The 18,205-nt window shown below is 52.3% G+C and overlaps 1 protein-coding gene across 2 annotated transcripts in view; it reads right to left on the bottom strand.

The window, feature by feature from the left end:
- The window catches only part of AFAP1L2 (actin filament associated protein 1 like 2), a 103,566-nt gene extending 89,223 nt beyond the window's left edge, over window positions 1–14,343 (bottom strand). Inside the window, exon 1 of one of the 2 annotated variants that reach the window (XM_066355123.1) lies at window positions 13,740–14,343. In XM_066355123.1, coding sequence (XP_066211220.1) covers window positions 13,740–13,755 — 16 coding nt within the window. In that variant the 5' untranslated portion in view covers window positions 13,756–14,343. The remainder of the gene's footprint in view (window positions 1–13,739) is intronic. The other variant, XM_066355124.1, reaches the window with a different exon arrangement.
- Window positions 14,344–18,205: the final 3,862 nt, after the last annotated feature.

The raw sequence follows: 18,205 nt of genomic DNA, 5'->3' as shown, positions 1-18,205 counted from the left end.
TCATCCTCTTTATTCCTCTTCCTTTTCTAGTCTGCCTTTTTCTGGTTGGTTTGCGAGAGTTCCTTGTACATTCTCAATGTTAATCCCTTGAAGGTTTTAGACATTGTAAATAGCTCTCCTCTTCGACAGCGGCCTAGTAACTGTCCAGGGTGTCCACTAGGGAGCATAAGCCCTTAACTCCGCTGGAATCAAACTCTCAGAAAGCGTAAGGACAGCAACCACTTCTCAAGCACACAATTCCAGTTTCTCAAGCATTCACGCCATCCCGCCCGTGGGGCCAGGTGCTGTAGACACAACGAGGAATCGTAGCTTTTGACCCATAAGAAGCTTACAGCCTCCCGGGAACACAGACTTTCAGGGGTCCCCAAACTTTTTACACAGAGGGCCAGTTCACTGTCCCTCAGACCGTTGGAGGGCCGCCACATACAGTGCTCCTCTCACTGACCACCAATGAAAGAGGTGCCCCTTCCGGAAGTGCGGTAGGGGGCCGGATAAACGGCCTCAGGGGGCTGCATGCAGCCCGCGGGCCGTAGTTTGGGGACGCCTGATACATGGACACAGTGGCCATGACCAGGGAGGGGTTAAAGGCTTCAGGGGGGTCCAAGTGTCAAGGTTGAATGAGCCTTGACACATAAGCTTGATAGGCAATCCTGAGGGGAGAACATTCCAGACCAACAGAACAGGACATGCACAAGCCCAGACTGGGATGTGTCCGGTATGGCTAGGGCGCAGCTGCAAGTGAGGACCGGCCACAGAGACTGGACCACAGGCACAGGCCACATGCCGAAGGAGCTCAGACCTTCTCCAGGACAAGGGGGTGGCAGGTGTCCTTGGTCTCCCCACAGCCAATGGCCACCTGCCCTAGACACTACTGACATTCAAAGAGGAGGGCCTCATTCAGGCGCCTTAAGAAATCTGGGCTCACTTTAGCTACAGTAGCAATGTACTGAAGTCTTGGAGAAACCCATTATCAGAATATTCTAGAAGGAAAAGGGTTCATGAGCATCCAAATTAAGTGACCAAGGCAGATGAGAAATATCTATTGGACAGGCTACATTATCCAAAATGAGATGACGACTTCCTTCCTGGCCTCAGCTGGACCCCGCTCCGGCAGCTGCTCCTGCTTTGCCGGAAGTTCTCAGCCCCCCCCCCCCCCCCCGCCCCACTGCCAAGTGTGACAACTTGTGCTGGAAATGCACCAAATAAAGTCACCAGTGACATAGCAGAATCTCACCCAAGACCCCCCAGGATCTCTACCAGCCGGTGTTTCCTTCCGAATCTAACCCATTTTCACACTCAATATTGGTCTTTTTTTTTTTAGGGCCATTTGTTGGAAATAGTTTAATCTGTGTGATTGCCTTTATATTTTCCACCAGAGAAGAAATCTATATGCACAGACACAACACAGCCAAGTAGGAAGGCATGGGGGGGAGGGGCACTGTGCAAGGTGCAGGGAGGAGGGACTTCAGGTGGTCAAGGCGTCCAGGGAGCAGGAACAGGGCAGATAAGCCTGGAATCTGGAAGGCATCCCCCAACCACCACAGCGCCTGAGCACTTCTCTCCGAGCTTCCTGGCCTCCCCGGGCAGAAAAAGAAATCTTATCGCAGGACAGCAATTTTATCCTTTAAGGCAGGGGTCAGGAACCTTTCTGGCCGAGAGAGCCATGAACGCCACATATTTTAAAATGTAATTCTGTGAGAGCCATACAACGACCCGTGTACATTACGCATTATCCAATAAAAATTTGGTGTTGTCTCGGAGGACAGCTGAGATTGGCTCCAGCCACCCGCAACCATGAACATGAGCGGTAGGAAATGAATGGACTGTAATACATGAGAATGTTTTATATTTTTAATGTTATTATTTTTTTTCTTAAAGATTTGTCTGCGAGCCAGATGCAGCCATCAAAAGAGCCACATCTGGCTCACGAGCCATAGGTTCCCAACCCCTGCTTTAAGGCCACTAGATAGATAGCTTTAGGAAATTTTAAGAAAATGGGCCTATACCTCCTTTCCAAAGTACACACGCACAGACACACGTGCACGCGTGTGTCATAATGCCAGGTATCTGTGAATGTATTCATTAGCTTCATCCCCCTCATTGTGGCCCCACCAGCTATGTACGTTTAGGGCTGTAAAGATGCAAAAAGGGAAGGAAGCCAGACCCCCCAAAGATCTGTGCCACCCACATCCCCCCAAACTATTGAAGTCATTTCCCAACACAATCCCTGTGACCACTCTTGGGAGATAGTGCCCAATCTGACTGCTCGGGAAAGGGAGGTGACTGCCCAAAGCCACCTCCACACTCCAGAGGCCTCCTGCTTAGGACAAGAGGCTCTCGCCCTGCCAGCTGCCATATGCCCAAGCCCAGATCCAGCTGCACCTGAGAAATGAGGCTGAAACAGACCTGAGCCCACCCTCTTGCCGAGTAGTGGCCCCCACATTCCCACACCAAGAATGCAGGCGGCGCTCTGCTCTTAGTGACAGCATCAACATCTCAGGGCCTCTCTGCATATTTGAGAGCTCCGGGGCCCTTACCAAGAGGGTCAGAGAAGCGAACCCCATCCCGACGCTAAGAGAACCACTAATGAATCAGAGCCTTCCTGGTCCGGTCTTCTCCAGACCTGAGCGGAGACCCAGGGCTGAGGGCGCGGGCGGGAGTCATGCTTCAGAAGGATTAGATCTCAGAAAGCTACAGCCTAACTCCTCCTCTGAGAACAAAACGGCCTTCCCCACTCTCGAGGGAACCAGTGCGCGGCCAGCCGGGTGTGACCACCTGGAACCCATAACTCTTGGAGGAGATGTGCTCGCAGCCCGAGCTGTTTGCACTTACACGCACCAAGCCCACACCGGACGGGGCCGGGCGGGGGATGGACGCCTGCCCACTGAGAGGCCAGGAGGTCAATGGGAAAGATTATTTTAGTCAGTGCTGCGCCTTCATGTTTGGAACTTTTATCCAAACTGCGGCAGCGTTCTCATGCTCCCCCTGTGCGGGTGCCGGCCCTCCACAGAGGCTCACTCCCAGGGAGCAGGGGTGGCCGGGGGAGGGCCCCCACGCGGGCTGGCACTGCTTCCTCCGCCCCCAGGGACAGGGCTGTGTGAGGACACTTCAACAGCGAGAAGAGGACATTCCTGGGAACCCTGGTCACTGTGAAGCTAACCTGCTCGAGGCCAGCTGGGCTGGCTGGCAAGGCCCCGGCCGCTGGGGAAGGTGGACTTCCGTGCCACAGACCACGTGCAGTGACACGTGCTAGGGCCTGGCAGAGCATCGGGGCCCACGCCAGACAGATCCACACTCCGGTCTCCTCTTCCAGGAGGGGGTGAGCCCCCCTCCCTCCAGCTGCGAGCAAACCCCATCGCCCCACTCTCGCTCTGAGCTCCTCATCGGCTCCTCCCCGGGAGCCTGGGACTCGAGCCACAGCTACTAGAAACGATAGAAACGAGAGTCTGGGGCCACTGGGGCGCTGGGCCAGGGGAGGCTTTCTCCTTCTGGGTCATTCCGGCTCAGGTTCTCAGGGGGGAGCCCTTTCCTAGATGTAAGGCCCACAAGACTTGACCGAGGTTGGTAGAAAAAAGAGTGAGAAAGTGGGAAGGAGTCAAGAGGGGAGAATAAGGGAATGGAAGAGAATGGGGGGAGGGGACTGCAGGGGAAGAGAGAGAGAGAAACCGCAGGGGCAGGAGCAAGTGTGAGCGGGTGTGCACCCCAGCGCACTCACACCGTGCGATGGTTTCGCCATCAGTCTGACCTGCTTCCCCACAGGCTTATGTCCTGGGCATCTGGGATGGTACCGACTGTCTCCAGAGCAACGCGAGCCTCTCCCAGCCCAAGTGCGAGGGCACCAGCACCTGGAGCTGTCACAGAGCAGCTGCGTGCTGCTGCCCTCTAGACAACCGCACGCGACCAGCACGCACACCATGCCCCTCGGCCACGACTCCACAACACTGACCGCGGGAATCTGTCTCTAAAACATGCTAACAGACACACAATCCAGCCCCACCATGCCTGACATAGACAAGCCACGTCGCGCTGGACGCGCAAGTGGTAGATGTGAGGTTGACACTTGCTACTTCTGCCCACGATCTGCCCTGTCACCACTTTTTATTTCCTTCTATTTGTGCAGGAAACTGCCCCGCAGAAGCCACAGGGGGGGCCTCTGTGAACTGTGACACCGGACGGTGTTGTCCATCTTTATTTCTCCAAAGAATGTGCTAGAAGAGGATTCCACAGAGGGCCTGATAATGCAAAAGGGCAACGAGGTGGTGACCATCTCAAGCTCATAAATGTCTGGGGTTATAACTGAGAATACCTGCCCCCAAGAAGATCCAACCCTATAAAAACCCTATAAAAGTAGACACACGATACCCCAAGCCAGCCATTAGGTCCCAGCCCCAACTTCAGGGGTACCGAGCACCCAGGCAGAGTTCTTCCCAAAAGAACCATATTTCAATTTAAGTAAATCAGCTCAATATGTTCTAGGACTGTGGGTATTAAATAAAAGGAGCCAGTGAAACCTCCAAACAATAAGCCCATTCAACACAATCTTTTCTCTCTCCCCCCATCTGGGGACTTGAATATAGTTAACATGAATAAATCCTGTTGTGTAAAAACTGGGGGAGAGAGAAAGGGGGGTGGAGGATGGAAGGAAATGGCAGGAGTCCCACTTGTTGGTCTAACAGGAAGGCGAAGACAGCCCCACACCCAAAAGGATGCCAGCGTGCCAGGGTGGCCCTGGGGAGCGGGCGGCACAGCTTCCGTCCAGGTGAAAAAGTAGCTGAAATCCCCCCACCTCAGCACTCGCAGGGTCTCCCTGACAGCGTGCCCATCCTCGTCCTCAAACTAGAAGTGGGCCCTCAGCTGCCCCCAAACCTGGCCCTTCCTAGGTGGACCACCCACAAGCCAGGCCCGGCCATGCATCAGGGAAGTCTCACTTCAGTATGTACACAAAGCTATGGCCACACCACCCTGAACATGCCTGGTTTCGTCTGATCTCAATATGCACCCCAAAATATTTCTTGCCTCCCCTCCCACCGCAATGACCCCACACCCCACCACCAAAGCTGAAATGGTCAGAAACAAGGGCGGTGCCAGCTATTTATCTGGCAAATCTTCCTCAACACCCCCAAGAAGAGGTGAAACAGACCGGCCTTTATGAGTGACTAATGGCTTGGATGTAGTTGCAGTTAAGAAGAGCTGCACGTATGACATTCTGTGTAATATGTGGCTGAAAGCGATCTGGACCCCTGTGGTCCCCATGGATGGAAGTTCTACAGCCTTCCAACAAGCTGTCCGTAAGGAACCTGGGAAGACAAATCCAGCATTGAGTCATAGAGCCAAACCCAGGTCACCTAGAAAACAAGCCAGTTCCATATGGGTCTTAATTTTTTTTAATGGAAATCACTAAGATTTTCAGATTCTACTAGGACCACCAGCCTGACGCCCCTTCATTCTCATGGGATTCCACATCCCATCTCCCGGACGGGTACAGCCAGGGCTGGTGACTGCCCTTGCATCACGAGGCTGCCCCCTGCCCGGAAACAGGAGACTCGGTCCCTTATACCAGTGGTCCCCAAACTTTTTTCGGCCACGGACCGGTTTAATGTCAGAAAATATTTTCACGGACCGGCCTTTAGGGTGGGACGGATAAATGTATCACATGACCGAGACAAGCGTCAAGAGTGAGTCTTAGACGGATGTAACAGAGGGAATCTGGTCATTTTTAAAAAATAAAACATCGTTCATACTTAAATATAAATACAACGGAAATAATGTAAGTTATTTATTCTTTCTCTGCGGACCGGTACCAAATGGCCCACAGATCGGTATCTGTCCACAGCCCGGGGGTTGGGGACCACTGCCTTACACCACACAGCACAGTACTTAGCTAACTCATGGGTTCTTTCCACTCAAAGCCAATCCTACCTCGCCCGCATAGACAAGCAGGACAGCCACACACAAAACGCCAGGAGAAATGACGGTGCCGAGTTGGGTGCTCAATTTCTATTCAATAACTTTCTTGGTGGGAAAAAATAAAAGGATTTGCAGAAAGGCTGCCAAAGTCGATACAATCAGATCCATTTGTGTGCAGAGCAGAGTTCCCAGAGTGGGCAAGGGGCTAAGGCTTCAAGGTATCACGACCTTCCTGGGCTCACTGGCTGCCAGGGGTTTAAGAAAACTGTCCCTTTCTCGAAGTAGACTGAGAGCTTCCGCCATCACACTGTGTGTGCTTACCGGAAATGCCTCTTGCACTTTAGATGCCATCAAACAGTCGGGGGGTTTTGTTTTGTATCAGAATTCTTCACCCCCTTCTGCTGCACCTCCAGACTGGTGCAGGTATGGCCACACTAGGACCTCGGATTCTCTTCACGACCTGTGATGGCCACCCATGTGCTTGGTGGAGACTTCATCACAGCACCCCAACTACTAGGGTCTGTTTAAACCCAGCTCTCTGGAGGCATAATTTACACATGGCAAAAAACTACACAGTTCTGAGTTTTCATAAACACCCAAAGCTCTGGACCACTACCACCAGAGCAGGGGTCGGGAACCTATGGCTCATGAGCCAGATGTGGCTCTTTTGATGGCTGCATCTGGCTCGCAGACAAATCATTAAGAAAAAAAAAATAATGTTAAAAATATAAAACATTCCCATGTATTACAATCCATTCATTTCCTACCACTCATGTTCATAGTTACGGGTGGCTGGAGCCAATCACAGCTGTCCTCCGAGACAACACCAAATTTTTATTGGATAATGCTTAACGTACACGGGTCATTGTATGGCTCTCACGGAATTACATTTTAAAATATGTGGCGTTCATGGCTCTCTCAGCCACAAAGGTTCCCAACCCCTGCACCAGAGAGAGGAGACAAACAAAGATTTCTATCATTCCAAAAATTTCCCTTGTGCCTCTTCCTCCCACCTGGGCCTCAGCAACTACTGACCTGTTTTCTTTCCCTATAGTTTGGCTTTTCCTAAAAAGTCACGTACATGGAAATTAGGCAGAGTGTAGGTTTTTAGTCTGGCTTTTTTTTTTTTTACTTAACATGCTGGTGCGTGTCACTTGTGGTTAGTTACCCAACTGTTAGAAAGTTTGAGTCTTGGACTTCTGCTTTCTTATCAAAGAGACGAAATCATTGTCTCCAGTTCATCTTTGCTATGGAGAAAGCAAATTCTCCATCAAGGGCCTTTTAAGAAAACTGAGGCCTGGGAAGGCGGTGGCCAAGCGTCCCTGTCTGCCTGTCGGCCACCGTCCTTGGAAAAGGGAGCTCTCAGGTTCCCTCCGGCCAGCAGCACGTGGCTCTGGCTGAGCTCACAGCAGATTCTCCTTTCTAAGTTTCACCACTGTCAGAAGGGCTGGTTTGCAACCTGCCAGGGCTAAGCCCCTGGACAGAGCCCAGCATACTCCCCAGGAGGGGCTCATGGAAGTGAGATCAGAGCTTGTAGTGGTGTGGGCGGCCCTCCCCACTCCTCCAGAACAGTTGATGGGCCCAGGGACCCTGCACCCCTGTTTCTGCCCAAGTCCCATGTAATGCACCCAGGACAGTGCCAGCACCCACTTTTCCTATACTTTCTTGCTATTCCTCCTTCTCAGTGGGGCTAGTTTATTTGAAGACTAACTAGGGAGAAAGTGAGAGCCAAGTGATAGAAAACCAGTAAAGAGCTCCAAGTTCTTACTGAAAGGTCAGTGTCTCTCATGTATAAAGTTCTCGAGACATCAGCGTGAAGCCAGGCAGGGCCAGGATGCGGCCCCCCACCTGAGGCTTAAGAAGGAGCGCTTCCTCGCCCATCTCCTTTCCAGTGGACACTGAGAAGGAGGGGCATATGCATGGATGTCCCCCTCTGAGAAGCTAGGCTGCCCGGGAACAAGCTAAGCATCCCCAATTCAGAGCTCCCAGCAGCTCTCAAAAGCACAGGATGGCCTACCTGGTGCCCAAATTAACCGAGAGGACCCCCCACTGCCACCCCCAAGAAGGCAGAGACTGGTGGGGGTCAGAACCATGTCCCAGAGGTTTCAGAGCACCTGCTTCCCTGGATCAATTTAACACGTCTTTTCTCAAAGTATATACCAGTTTTTCCACCAAGCAGCCAGTGCAGCGGGTAAGTAATCAGTATCCTTGTTTGTTCAGATGAGGAAACAAAACCCCGGAGAGGTTAACTGACTTGCCCAAGGTCACACAGCGAGTTAGTGGCCAAGGCTGCATTAGAATCCTGAGCCCTGGGAGTGCTCAGGCTGACCCCCAGCTCCATGGGACCCCTCAGCCTTCCATCCAGAGCGTGGGCACAGCCAGGTCTGTGCCCTCGGGAGCCCTGGAGGCCAGGTGGGCTGCTGCAGAGGGCACTGGCAGGTTCATACTCACAGGCAGAAGCCTGCAGGATCCTTCTGGGTACCAGCCGACAGCAGCAGCCCTGGGCTGGAACAGACAGAAAGAAGGCTCAAATTGAGAAAGCTTAGGGGTGGGGGGTAGGGGGTGAGGGGCACCGCACACTGGCATCTCCATTTCCGGCAGGCGGCTTTGGGATGGCACTTCATTGCCCTTTGCGACCCGGGTCTGCTCTCAGGGGCCAGAGCATGGGAGGACATGCACTGCCATTGTCTGTAACTCATTCTGCCCCCAATCATGTCCCAGGGGCTGGGCGGAGGGCCACTTGGAGGAGAAAGACAAGATCCTCGCCTTGAAGGAGCTCAGTCTAACAGGAAAAACAGATATATAGACATAAGACCATGTGACATTAATTCCACAAATACCTGTTGAGTACCTATGATGTGACAGGCACTGAGACTATTTCTAAAATTGTGAGATAAAGCAGGGAAACACAGGGGAGGCTTCCCGGAAGAGGAGGCCTGAGGGCTCAGTCCCGAAGATTAAGAGATAAGGAAGGAATGAGTCTGAAATAGCTCTGAGCACTTCCTTCTAAATAAACTCTGTTATTAGGAATGTTACCCTTTAGAAACAGTTTTTAAGGATATTTTTATCCTGTTACTGACTTTCTGAGTTCTTGCTTAATCTCCTTAGGCCTCAGTTGATCTGTCTCTCCAATGGGAGTGTTCCAGAGGGCGGCTCTGGCCATCACAAAGACTCTCTGGAGACAGGTTTATACAAAAGTCCTTGAGAAACAAATTTCTAACATGGCTGACAGCATTCTCTTTCTCACTAAGTCTGCTGCTCTCTGCTCTCAACAGGAAACTGGTTTTATTTATAAGAATCGCAATTCTAAACTGACCTTTGTTGGGTTACCACCATTCCCTCCCTCATTTCCCTCTCCTCCTCAAGACAGCCTCCTCCCTCCAAAGATTCCTCAGTGACCACAGAGCAACTAGCACTGACCAGTGCCCAGAAAATCAAACAGACACACAGCGGTGGCTGTCTTCTAGATAGGGAAACTGAGGCCTGGAGAGCTCAGTGACTGGCCCGAGGAAACAACACGTGTGTCTCCTGGTTCCTGAGCCCCGCCTTCTTCATCGCACCGTGACTACCCCCCCACATCTCAGCCGGGGCTCTGAGCAGACATGCCATCCTCCCTTGGCTTGGGGAAAAGTATCCCTTCTCTGAATGACAGAAGTCTTTAGAGAAACATTTCCCATCATTAAAGGCATTTGGAAGAAAACTGGCACAGCTTCCTAAGCTTTGAAGCTCTTTGGCCCCTCCTGGCCCTTTAATTGTGCTGGGAACCAGCCCAATTCCCAGAGATCCTACCCCTTCAGAAGCAGGGAAAGGCCCAAAGCAGAATCCCCCCCACCCTGCCTGGGCCTTCAGCACCAAAGGTGACCTCTCCATATTTCTGTTTCAGACCATTTCCCTGCCAAAGCATCAAGGGCTCCCACACAAAGAGCTTCAAAGTCAGCGGGGCTCAGGGTCAAGTGCGACCGTGAGCAAACCCCGAGCTCAGGGTTCTGAAGCATTACACTGGAGATTGTTCTAAAGCATGTTCCCACAGCCTTGGAAAGCCCGTAAGAGCTTAAGGTGGATCACATTTGGTTTCTGCTGGTATCACAAGATTTGGCTGAAGCATACATACCATGTGAGTATGGAGGGAGGGGTGGCCTATTTCACTCCCCACTTGCTTTTAATTTTCCAGGTGAAGAAGGTGTGTATGTAATTATCTTTTCTCAATGGTTCTCAACCTCGGCTACATGTTAAAACCACCTAGAGACCTTTAAGCACTACAACGTCTAAGCCCCACCCTTAGACCAATTAACTCAGGCCAGCTCAGGTGGGGTTTATGCATCCGAGCTGTTTAAAGCCTTCAGGATGAGTCCCAGGCGTGGCTAAGGTTAAGCACCACTAGAACTTCAACAGGGATATAACCCTGGGCTCCTTGGCACGGAAATAACAGAATGCATGATTCCTCTGAAGGTGAAATGAACGTTATTAATCAGCCCATCTCTTTTCATTCGTATTTTTCTTTTTCAGACCTTCCTGAAAAAAGAAAAGCTTTCAAGTCTCCTCATGGGCTCGCCCCATTCACAGCTCACCTCTACCTTGCTGTCCCCTAAAACCTAGGAGTCAGGTGATCACGACAACACAAAGGACAGTGGTTATACACGTTCAACCACTGATCCTGGTTAAAGCGACCTTCTCAACTGTGCCTGCCTGGATCCAAGTGTGACACAATTTCAGGAAGCTCTGGCACGGACGTTCCAAGTGCAATCCACAGTAGGTCAGTCACTTTTGGCCCTAGATGCACTCACCAGCTGGAGGAGCAGCAGGAACCAGAATCCTTGGCCACATGGTGACTTCAGCCAATGGGCTCATGCAGCCATGCAAGGACAGCCTTAGAAGAGTCACAAATATGTAAACATCCAAGAAAAGGAACCTTTGCAAGGGACCCCGCAGAACTTAACGCTGCTTATACCACACCAAAGAGGTTCACGTACAAGATACAACAACTCCACCGTCACTTTAATGACGACTCTCATAAAAGCTCCATCACTTTGGGAAGACACTCCCATCCTTGTTTTTGCTTGCAAAGCCGTGACAGTCTGGCAGAATGGCTTAGAGAGAATAGGGACAAAATGTGGAAATATTTCTGCACTAGACACAGTGTGATATTCCCACCGTCCTTTAGGTCCGGGCATCTCTTTGCAGCCTACCAAACAGCGGACAGTTACACCAGAGCCTACAAATGATTGGCTGGTTTTGGAGGATGTGCAATACATAACATGCAGCTGGGGACCATAGCAAATGATGTCTCTCAGCTGAGCCTGATAAGATTGACAAATTCGAGAAAATATTTAGAGACTCTGGAGACAGGGATGAAGGCATTTTACTGATCCGGGAGAGGGGAGAGCTCAAAACTGGGAATGTAGAAGCACAGAATGAGGCGTTTAAGTAACAACATCTAAAAATATCACAAAGAGGAATTCTTCTTTACAATTTTTGTATTAGTCTGAGAGCCCAAGTAGATCTTGCTTTTCCATTTAACTTTGTTGTTAAAACCACTATAACCTTATTCAAGCTTATTTTTTAAAAAGGGGCGGGGCCTCGGCCTCTGATGGGCAGGAGGAGGCTGAGCTGCTCTGATTAGTTGCTGATTGGGCCCCGACATGCTTTACTTTGCACAGAACAACATTTTAATTCAGTGAGTGTTTCAAAGCACAGCTCATCTGCTTCTCAAGAGAACGGGTAATTTGACAAGGAGGCTGGGGGAACTCCACATTCCTCAGCTGAAAGGTATAATGAACATAATATTGGTAGCACTCACTGGGTGAGACTTGAAATGGAGATTTTTTTTTCCAGAGTCAAACACTAAAAGATGAGCTGGATTAATCTCTGCCATCTAGGTAATTCTCAAATGTCTCTACTTATCACATTGTTGCAAAAACGATGAGGTAGAGCCATGTGTTACCAAAAACATCAACACTCTGAACTGGAAACTAAATTTCTTTCAGTTGGAAAAATGCCCCTTAACTCCCAGGGCAAGAGTATGTTATGCTCTCCAGAGTAATAAAATAAGGAAGAAGCCTTTCTCCGGTCAAGGGCCAAGTCAAAAGCTATCAATACAAAAAAATCTTCTGATAACTAGGCATTTGGAAAGAAGATCCCCAATCCGTCCTAATGTAGAATGATAAACAAGCTGACTGAGAAAGTAGCTTGCAACCAGGACCTTTAAGCTGGATCTAACACAATTCGGAAACAGCAGACCCCAAGTTGGAAGGGACACTCAGGGCTAACACTTCCCAGCAGGGGGCAACTCAAGTCCTGCGTCCCCTGTGAGGGTCTCTTCCAAAGGGCAGTGGGGGCAGAATGGGAAAGGGAGCAGCAAACTGCGTTCATAAGGTCAGGGGCTGTGGCTTCCTTCAGTGTTCTGAGACTACATAAGGGTGCATTCATTCAGGCACAAAACTCACTGTGAAACCCACCAGGTTAGAAGCCTGTGAGAGGCCCCAGGGAAAGTTCACAGAAAGAAACAGAAATCCGCCAACTAATTTAACCCTGGAACCCCAGCCTGCTTCTTCACTCTTGGCAAAGACCCTTTCTTTACACGTGAAGCCCTGTCTAGAATTTAAGTCTTTTGCACTCACCTGTAACCAGGTGACTCAAATGAAAACAAACAAACAAAAACAACAACAACAACAAAAACAAACCACTGGGAAAATCCAAAGACACGGCTAGTTTAGGGAAAGCCGGTCCCTCAAGTTTCCTTAATGCCAGTTTCCGAAAACAAAAACTACTGGGAGTGAGATTCCTTGGGAATCTGAGCATTTGCCTTTCTTACTCTCTCCCAGGGGAAAATAAATATAGAAACAGTATTTCCTCTGTCAGGTTTGGCAGAGACGAGCCCAGGATAAAAAAGTGCAAGAGGCTTTCCCAAACGAAAGGGGGTAGAAGGCGCGTCCGCAGCGTCCCGTTTGAGGGGCAGCTCTTTAAACTCTTTTTTCAAAAAGCCTGCAATCCGAAGCTTCTAGACTCCAACCCCGGGACTTCCCAGCACAGATGCGAGCGGGGCACCGGGCACGACTCGGGCAGGCCGGCCGGCCCATCAGGATCTGGCCAACATGCCCGGGGCCAAATCCAAATTTTGCCCCATCTGCGCCCTGGGGTAATAAGCCCTTTGCCGGGCCGCCTCCACGCACTCCACCTGCCGGGGTTCCGTTCGGCCCCCAATTCTTGCACTCCTCCTCTCGTGGAGGTGGTGGAGAGAAGGGAAAGGCTCGGAGAGGATCAGTTGCCGGAGCGGCAGGACGACAGGGGCGGCCTGACTTGGGTGGGAGAGGCTGCGAGCCCACGCCACCGCCGAAGCGCGCCCCAGCGCACGCTCTTTTCCCGGGGTCAGCAGTAAGACTTCCACCCCCGCTGGCGCCCGCGGAGAGGACTCAACACCTCGCCCCGTTGCCCCGAAGCCGCCCCTCACAGTTCCGACCTCCCTCTGGGCCTCCTCCGGCCCTGGCACCGGTCCGAGGCGGCGGGCATTGGGGGTGTGGGTCGCTAAGCGCACCCTCTCCTCCAACAGGTGAGAAGCTCCGTTACACCCACCCCAGCCCTCCGCACCTTGGGAAGATCAAAAAGCTCAGGTCACAGCCGCCACCTAAGTAGCACTCACCCTGCCCGCGGGGCAGCTGTGGCCGGGTCTTCGGTCCTGATCTGGGCTGAGCGGGGACAGGCGGCTTTGCTCACCTGAGTCCTGGAGAGACGTGAGGCGCACGCGGTGACGCCCGCGCCATCCCTAGCTTTCCTTCTTGGCGTCGTGCCGGGCGGGAAAAAAGTGGGTGCACGCGGCGGGGAACCCGTGCCCTTACCTTTGTATCGCTCCATCGGGGCCTCGGCGTGCGCTCCTCGCCGCTCGGCTCCGGCGCTGCGCTCTCCTCGCTCGGCTCCGCGTCGGGGTCGCCGCGCTGGCCCCTCCCCGTGATGTCACGCTCGCGGCGGGACCTTCTGATGCAGCTGCCGCGCCCGGGGCCCTCGGATCCCGTCCCCGCCCGGCGTGCCGCCCCCGCTGGGGAACTCCACGACCGACCCGAGCAGACCTTCAGCGCGCAAATCCGTGCGCACCCGGGCTCGAACCCCGCCCCGCCGCCTGGCCGCGCCTTCACGTCTCGGCCCCTGGGGCGGCGGGAGGGAACTAGACCGGGACGTGCCCACACCCTGGGGGAGGCTCCTGGGAGGGGCCGTCTCCCGCGGGTGTACAAGAGCTGTTCTTCCGATTGCTTCGATGCCAACCCACTGCCCCGAAGAGGAGACAGAGCTCTGAGTCAGGGAGGCAGAGATGTGCTTAGAGCGCCGCCCGCTTGACCCCCGGGTCAGAGCGCTTTTGCCCTTGGCCTTTCTCCACGGGCGGCAGGGAGAAAAGAGTGGGGACAGAGGAGCACTGCCCCAGTCCTTTGGGAATTGTTGCAACCCCCTAGGGTTGCCGCCGCCTCACAGACACGAGGGCACGTGAAACGTCTACTTGCTGCCTTCTACCGGAGCGCAGGTTCCGCGGGCGCCATCGTCCCAGACTCTCCTGGAAAAGGCTAGCGTTTCTAGAGCCGCTTGGACAAGTCCAGGAACTCGGGGTTCTGGGCGGCACGCCCCGGGCCGCCCCGCGGGGTGGCATTCCGTCTCTAACTCCACCCCGCGCTGTTGCCACAAAGCCCACATTCTGCCCATCTTTTGCCATCTGCCCCTACAGTGTCTTAACATGCCCAAGTCCTCCCCATTTGCCCCCCACTAAGAAAATCCAGGATTTCCTTTAAACTTTCGATTTTCACTTTAAAAATCTCAACCATAGTTTGTGCAGGAATCCTGGTTTTTCAACAAGTCTCCCCCAACTTCCTTGAAGGAACACTTAAGAGAGATTTGTTGTTCTTAACTGCTGTTTTCCAAAAGCCATCTTAATTCTTCTTGGAACAGCAGATTTGGCTCTGCTGTTTGGAGACCTTTGCCCTGGCAGTCTTGGACATATTTTCCTTCCTTATATTAGCAGCTAACAAACCTGGCATGGCGCTGAGGGCTGTGCATGCAATGCCTTTAACTTTCTCAATAATCCTGTGACGTGGAGATTATTATTACTTCTATCCCATGGTTGGAGGACCTGAGGTTTACCGAGGTTCAACAAGGTACCCCAAATCACACGGCTGAAAAAGAACAGAGTGGGCATTAAACCTAGGTCTGCTGCTTCCAAGGCTTTCCTGGAGTTCATAGCAAGTGCCAGGCTGTCTGTTACCACCTGGTGGGGCATGCAGTCAAGTGAGCAATGACAAAACAGCCGGGTAGGTGCCCTGGAATGACTAACACACCAGGGACTCTGGAAACCCAGTGGAGCTCCCCGCACCAGCCTGGAGGAGCCCCGTAAGCCTACTAGGAGAGGTGACCGCTGAGCTGAGTCTTAAAAACTGAGTGAGGGCTAATGAGGTGATGGGTGGTGGTGTGAGTGCAGCCTTCTAGGCAGAAAGCACAGTGGGGTCCAAGGCCCGGAGGTGAACCATTTCAGGGTCAAACACTTCTGTGTTGCTAAGCCAACAGGAAGAAGCCAGCAGTGCAGGAGGTGAAGCTGGAGAGGTGGGCCCAGCCTGGCAGAAGGGCCCAGAACACCCAGGGGTGGGCGGCATTGAGAAGGGAGGTGCCTCAGGGCTGCTGCAGAGGCTGGGGGGAGGGGGAGGGCAGGAGGCAGGGGCAGAAGTCTCTGGGTGGTGGAAACCCGGATGGGGAGGAGAGGACTGAGGGCAGAAACATGTAGGAAGTTCCACGCCAAGGCTCTGTGCCTGAGCACTGAGTGAGGGACAAGGGCGCATGGAGGTTGACGCTGCAGTTCCCAGCAGCGTGGGTGGCTGAGGGAGAGTACCACCACCCATACCCCAGTCAGCTACCTGAGGCCCTGCTCCGTGCCAGGTGTCACCAGGTAGGGTTCACAGAGCATGAGCCAGGTGGACAAGGCCCTGCTCTCAGGGGACTGCTCTCGGGTGAGGTTGTGGGGACCACAACAGGGAAAGAGGTGTACATCCCTGAGTTGGACGCAGAAGTGGCAGCAGGCTGGGATGCAGGGGGTGACAGTGAACGGCCCTGGGCACCACCAGGGCGTTAGAGCCCAGGTCTGAGCCCTCAAACTCCTCCACCTACGTTATTTCACTTAGCTCTCTCTGCTGCTCTTCCGGCGGGCTGGCTGGTGAGAGGTCAGGAAATAGAAGTCCCGGCTGTGGGACAAGGGCTTTTACCTGGGACCCAGAGGGCAGGGGAGAGTGGTGAGTGGGCCTCGCGCAAGCGGGAACTGTGGAACCGGGTCAGCACAAAGCGAGTCTTGCCTCTGTTTTCTTTCCCTCTGTTCTTCTCCCTCCCTCTCCTCATCTTGCAAGTGGGCCCTGCATGGCACCCACCTTCCAATCTAGTGTCCCCACGATTACTATCAGTGGATCTCCAGTTTCCTTGCAAATTCTCAGAATCTGACTGGGCAGCTTGCCATTCTGAACCCAGCCTCATCTGGTGGCTGGCTGGTGGCTCTTGGCTCTTGGCCAGATTCCAGCTCCAGCAGCCGGCAGGGGCCAGCAGGGGCCAGCAGGGACCAGCAGGGACCAGCAGGGTGAGGGTGCCCGTAGGTCCAGCCACATTCAGCTGAGACTTTGTTTGAGCCGACCTTTCCAGACAGGGTGAGGGCAGGGCTGGCTCTCACTGAGGTCTGAGGTCACTAACACAAAAGGTAGGGATTAAACTATCTTCATCCAAGTAATCTCTCTTCCAGAACTGGGACTCAAAATCCAGGTTTCCTGGTTCCAAATCCTGTGCTTTGTCACACCCCTCAGCTCCAGCTCTCCCTGGGCTCTAACTGGACAGGGCTGCGCCCCAGCAAGAACTCTGGTGGCTATTTCTGTAAGCACTTCTGCAACTGCGCCCCCTCTCTGCAGGGCGAGGCAGCTCATCTCTCTATCATGCCTGTCCTTCTTCCATTTCTCCCACTGCCTCTAGCCCTTCAATTACTTCTTCCAAATCCTCTAGTTTATTGATGGAGACTTGGCAAATCCCAGAGCCTCTAGACAAATGCAAAAATCAATCAGGAATGTATGCAGAGTGAATTTAAAATGGGATTATAAATGAAACCAAAATGTGATTTACAACCACGAAGAGGGATCCTTGGCCTCTAGAAAGCTCAGCACTGCTCCCCACACCCGTTTCCCAAACCTGGGTGCTGGCTAATCCCGTGTCTTTAATTGCTTTGCAACTTCTGCAAAGGGGCCACTCACACTCAAATTTTAATCCATTGAGTGTCTGACCTCTGGCCTGAGATGATCTGGTTCTTAGCTCATTCTCAACCTTCTGAGTGCTGAGAGCTGACCCCAACCCGAACCCACAGATCCGGAAATGGGCCGTTCTTCTGCAGACAGTTCTGAAACCAAACTAAGCACCCCCACCCTGTGGTCTAGGTGTTCCCACCAGCTCAGTGGGGGTAGTGGTGCATCAGGCCCTCTGGGTGTGTAGGTGCAGGTGTCAGGGACCCAGAACAGTTTTAAAAACATTCTTGGCCAGAGAGGTTTCTTCAACCACAAGGGGGCTTCTCCAGCTGACACTATGAGGAGGGGATGCCCACTGAAAAGCAGTTGCTTTACAAACTTTACAAATATTGATCAACTTACAACCTATTCAACTTACGACCATTCGACTTTACAACCACAATCGCTAGCCACGACTGCTCCACGTCTGGCAGCGCAAGCATTGCCCACCTGGGCGTACGACAGTGCGGACCAGCTTCCAGCAGCACTACCATCTCGACGTGCACCATTTCAACTGTTATCCCAGACTCGGTACAGCAATTTGTGTTTTGTGTCTTGGATATGTTTCATCAAACCCCTCCCAAGATGTCTACCAAGAGGAAATTATCTTTAATATTAAACAGGTTGTACTGGTAATGCAGTGTTTTACTTAAACCTGACGAATGTAAAAATAAGAAACAAAATGGTGTAGAGATGATACAAATGGCATAAAATGAACAGAAAATTATGATATATAACAATAATGCAAGAAAATTATGATAAAAAAATGACTTGAAGATTTTTATAACATCATTTGACAGGACTGTACATATAGCCTACTCAACTTAACGACCAACTTGTGTATGACCGGTCTGTCGGAACCAATCGTGGTCATAAGTCAAGCACTAGCTGTATCCTGTTTAATTCTCACAATGATCCAAGCAGCAGATAGTCTTTTCCCTCTTTTACACACGGGGAGACTTTACATAACTTGCCTGAGGTCACGGCTGTGCAGGCCCCACCATTTGAGGGGCACCTCTGGGCTG

The sequence above is a fragment of the Saccopteryx leptura genome, chromosome 13 (genome assembly GCF_036850995.1).
Source record: "Saccopteryx leptura isolate mSacLep1 chromosome 13, mSacLep1_pri_phased_curated, whole genome shotgun sequence".
In the NCBI taxonomy this organism is placed as follows: Eukaryota; Metazoa; Chordata; class Mammalia; order Chiroptera; family Emballonuridae; genus Saccopteryx; species Saccopteryx leptura.
The sequence above is the reverse complement of the archived record's forward strand: the minus strand, read 5'-3'. Positions and strand labels throughout refer to the sequence as shown.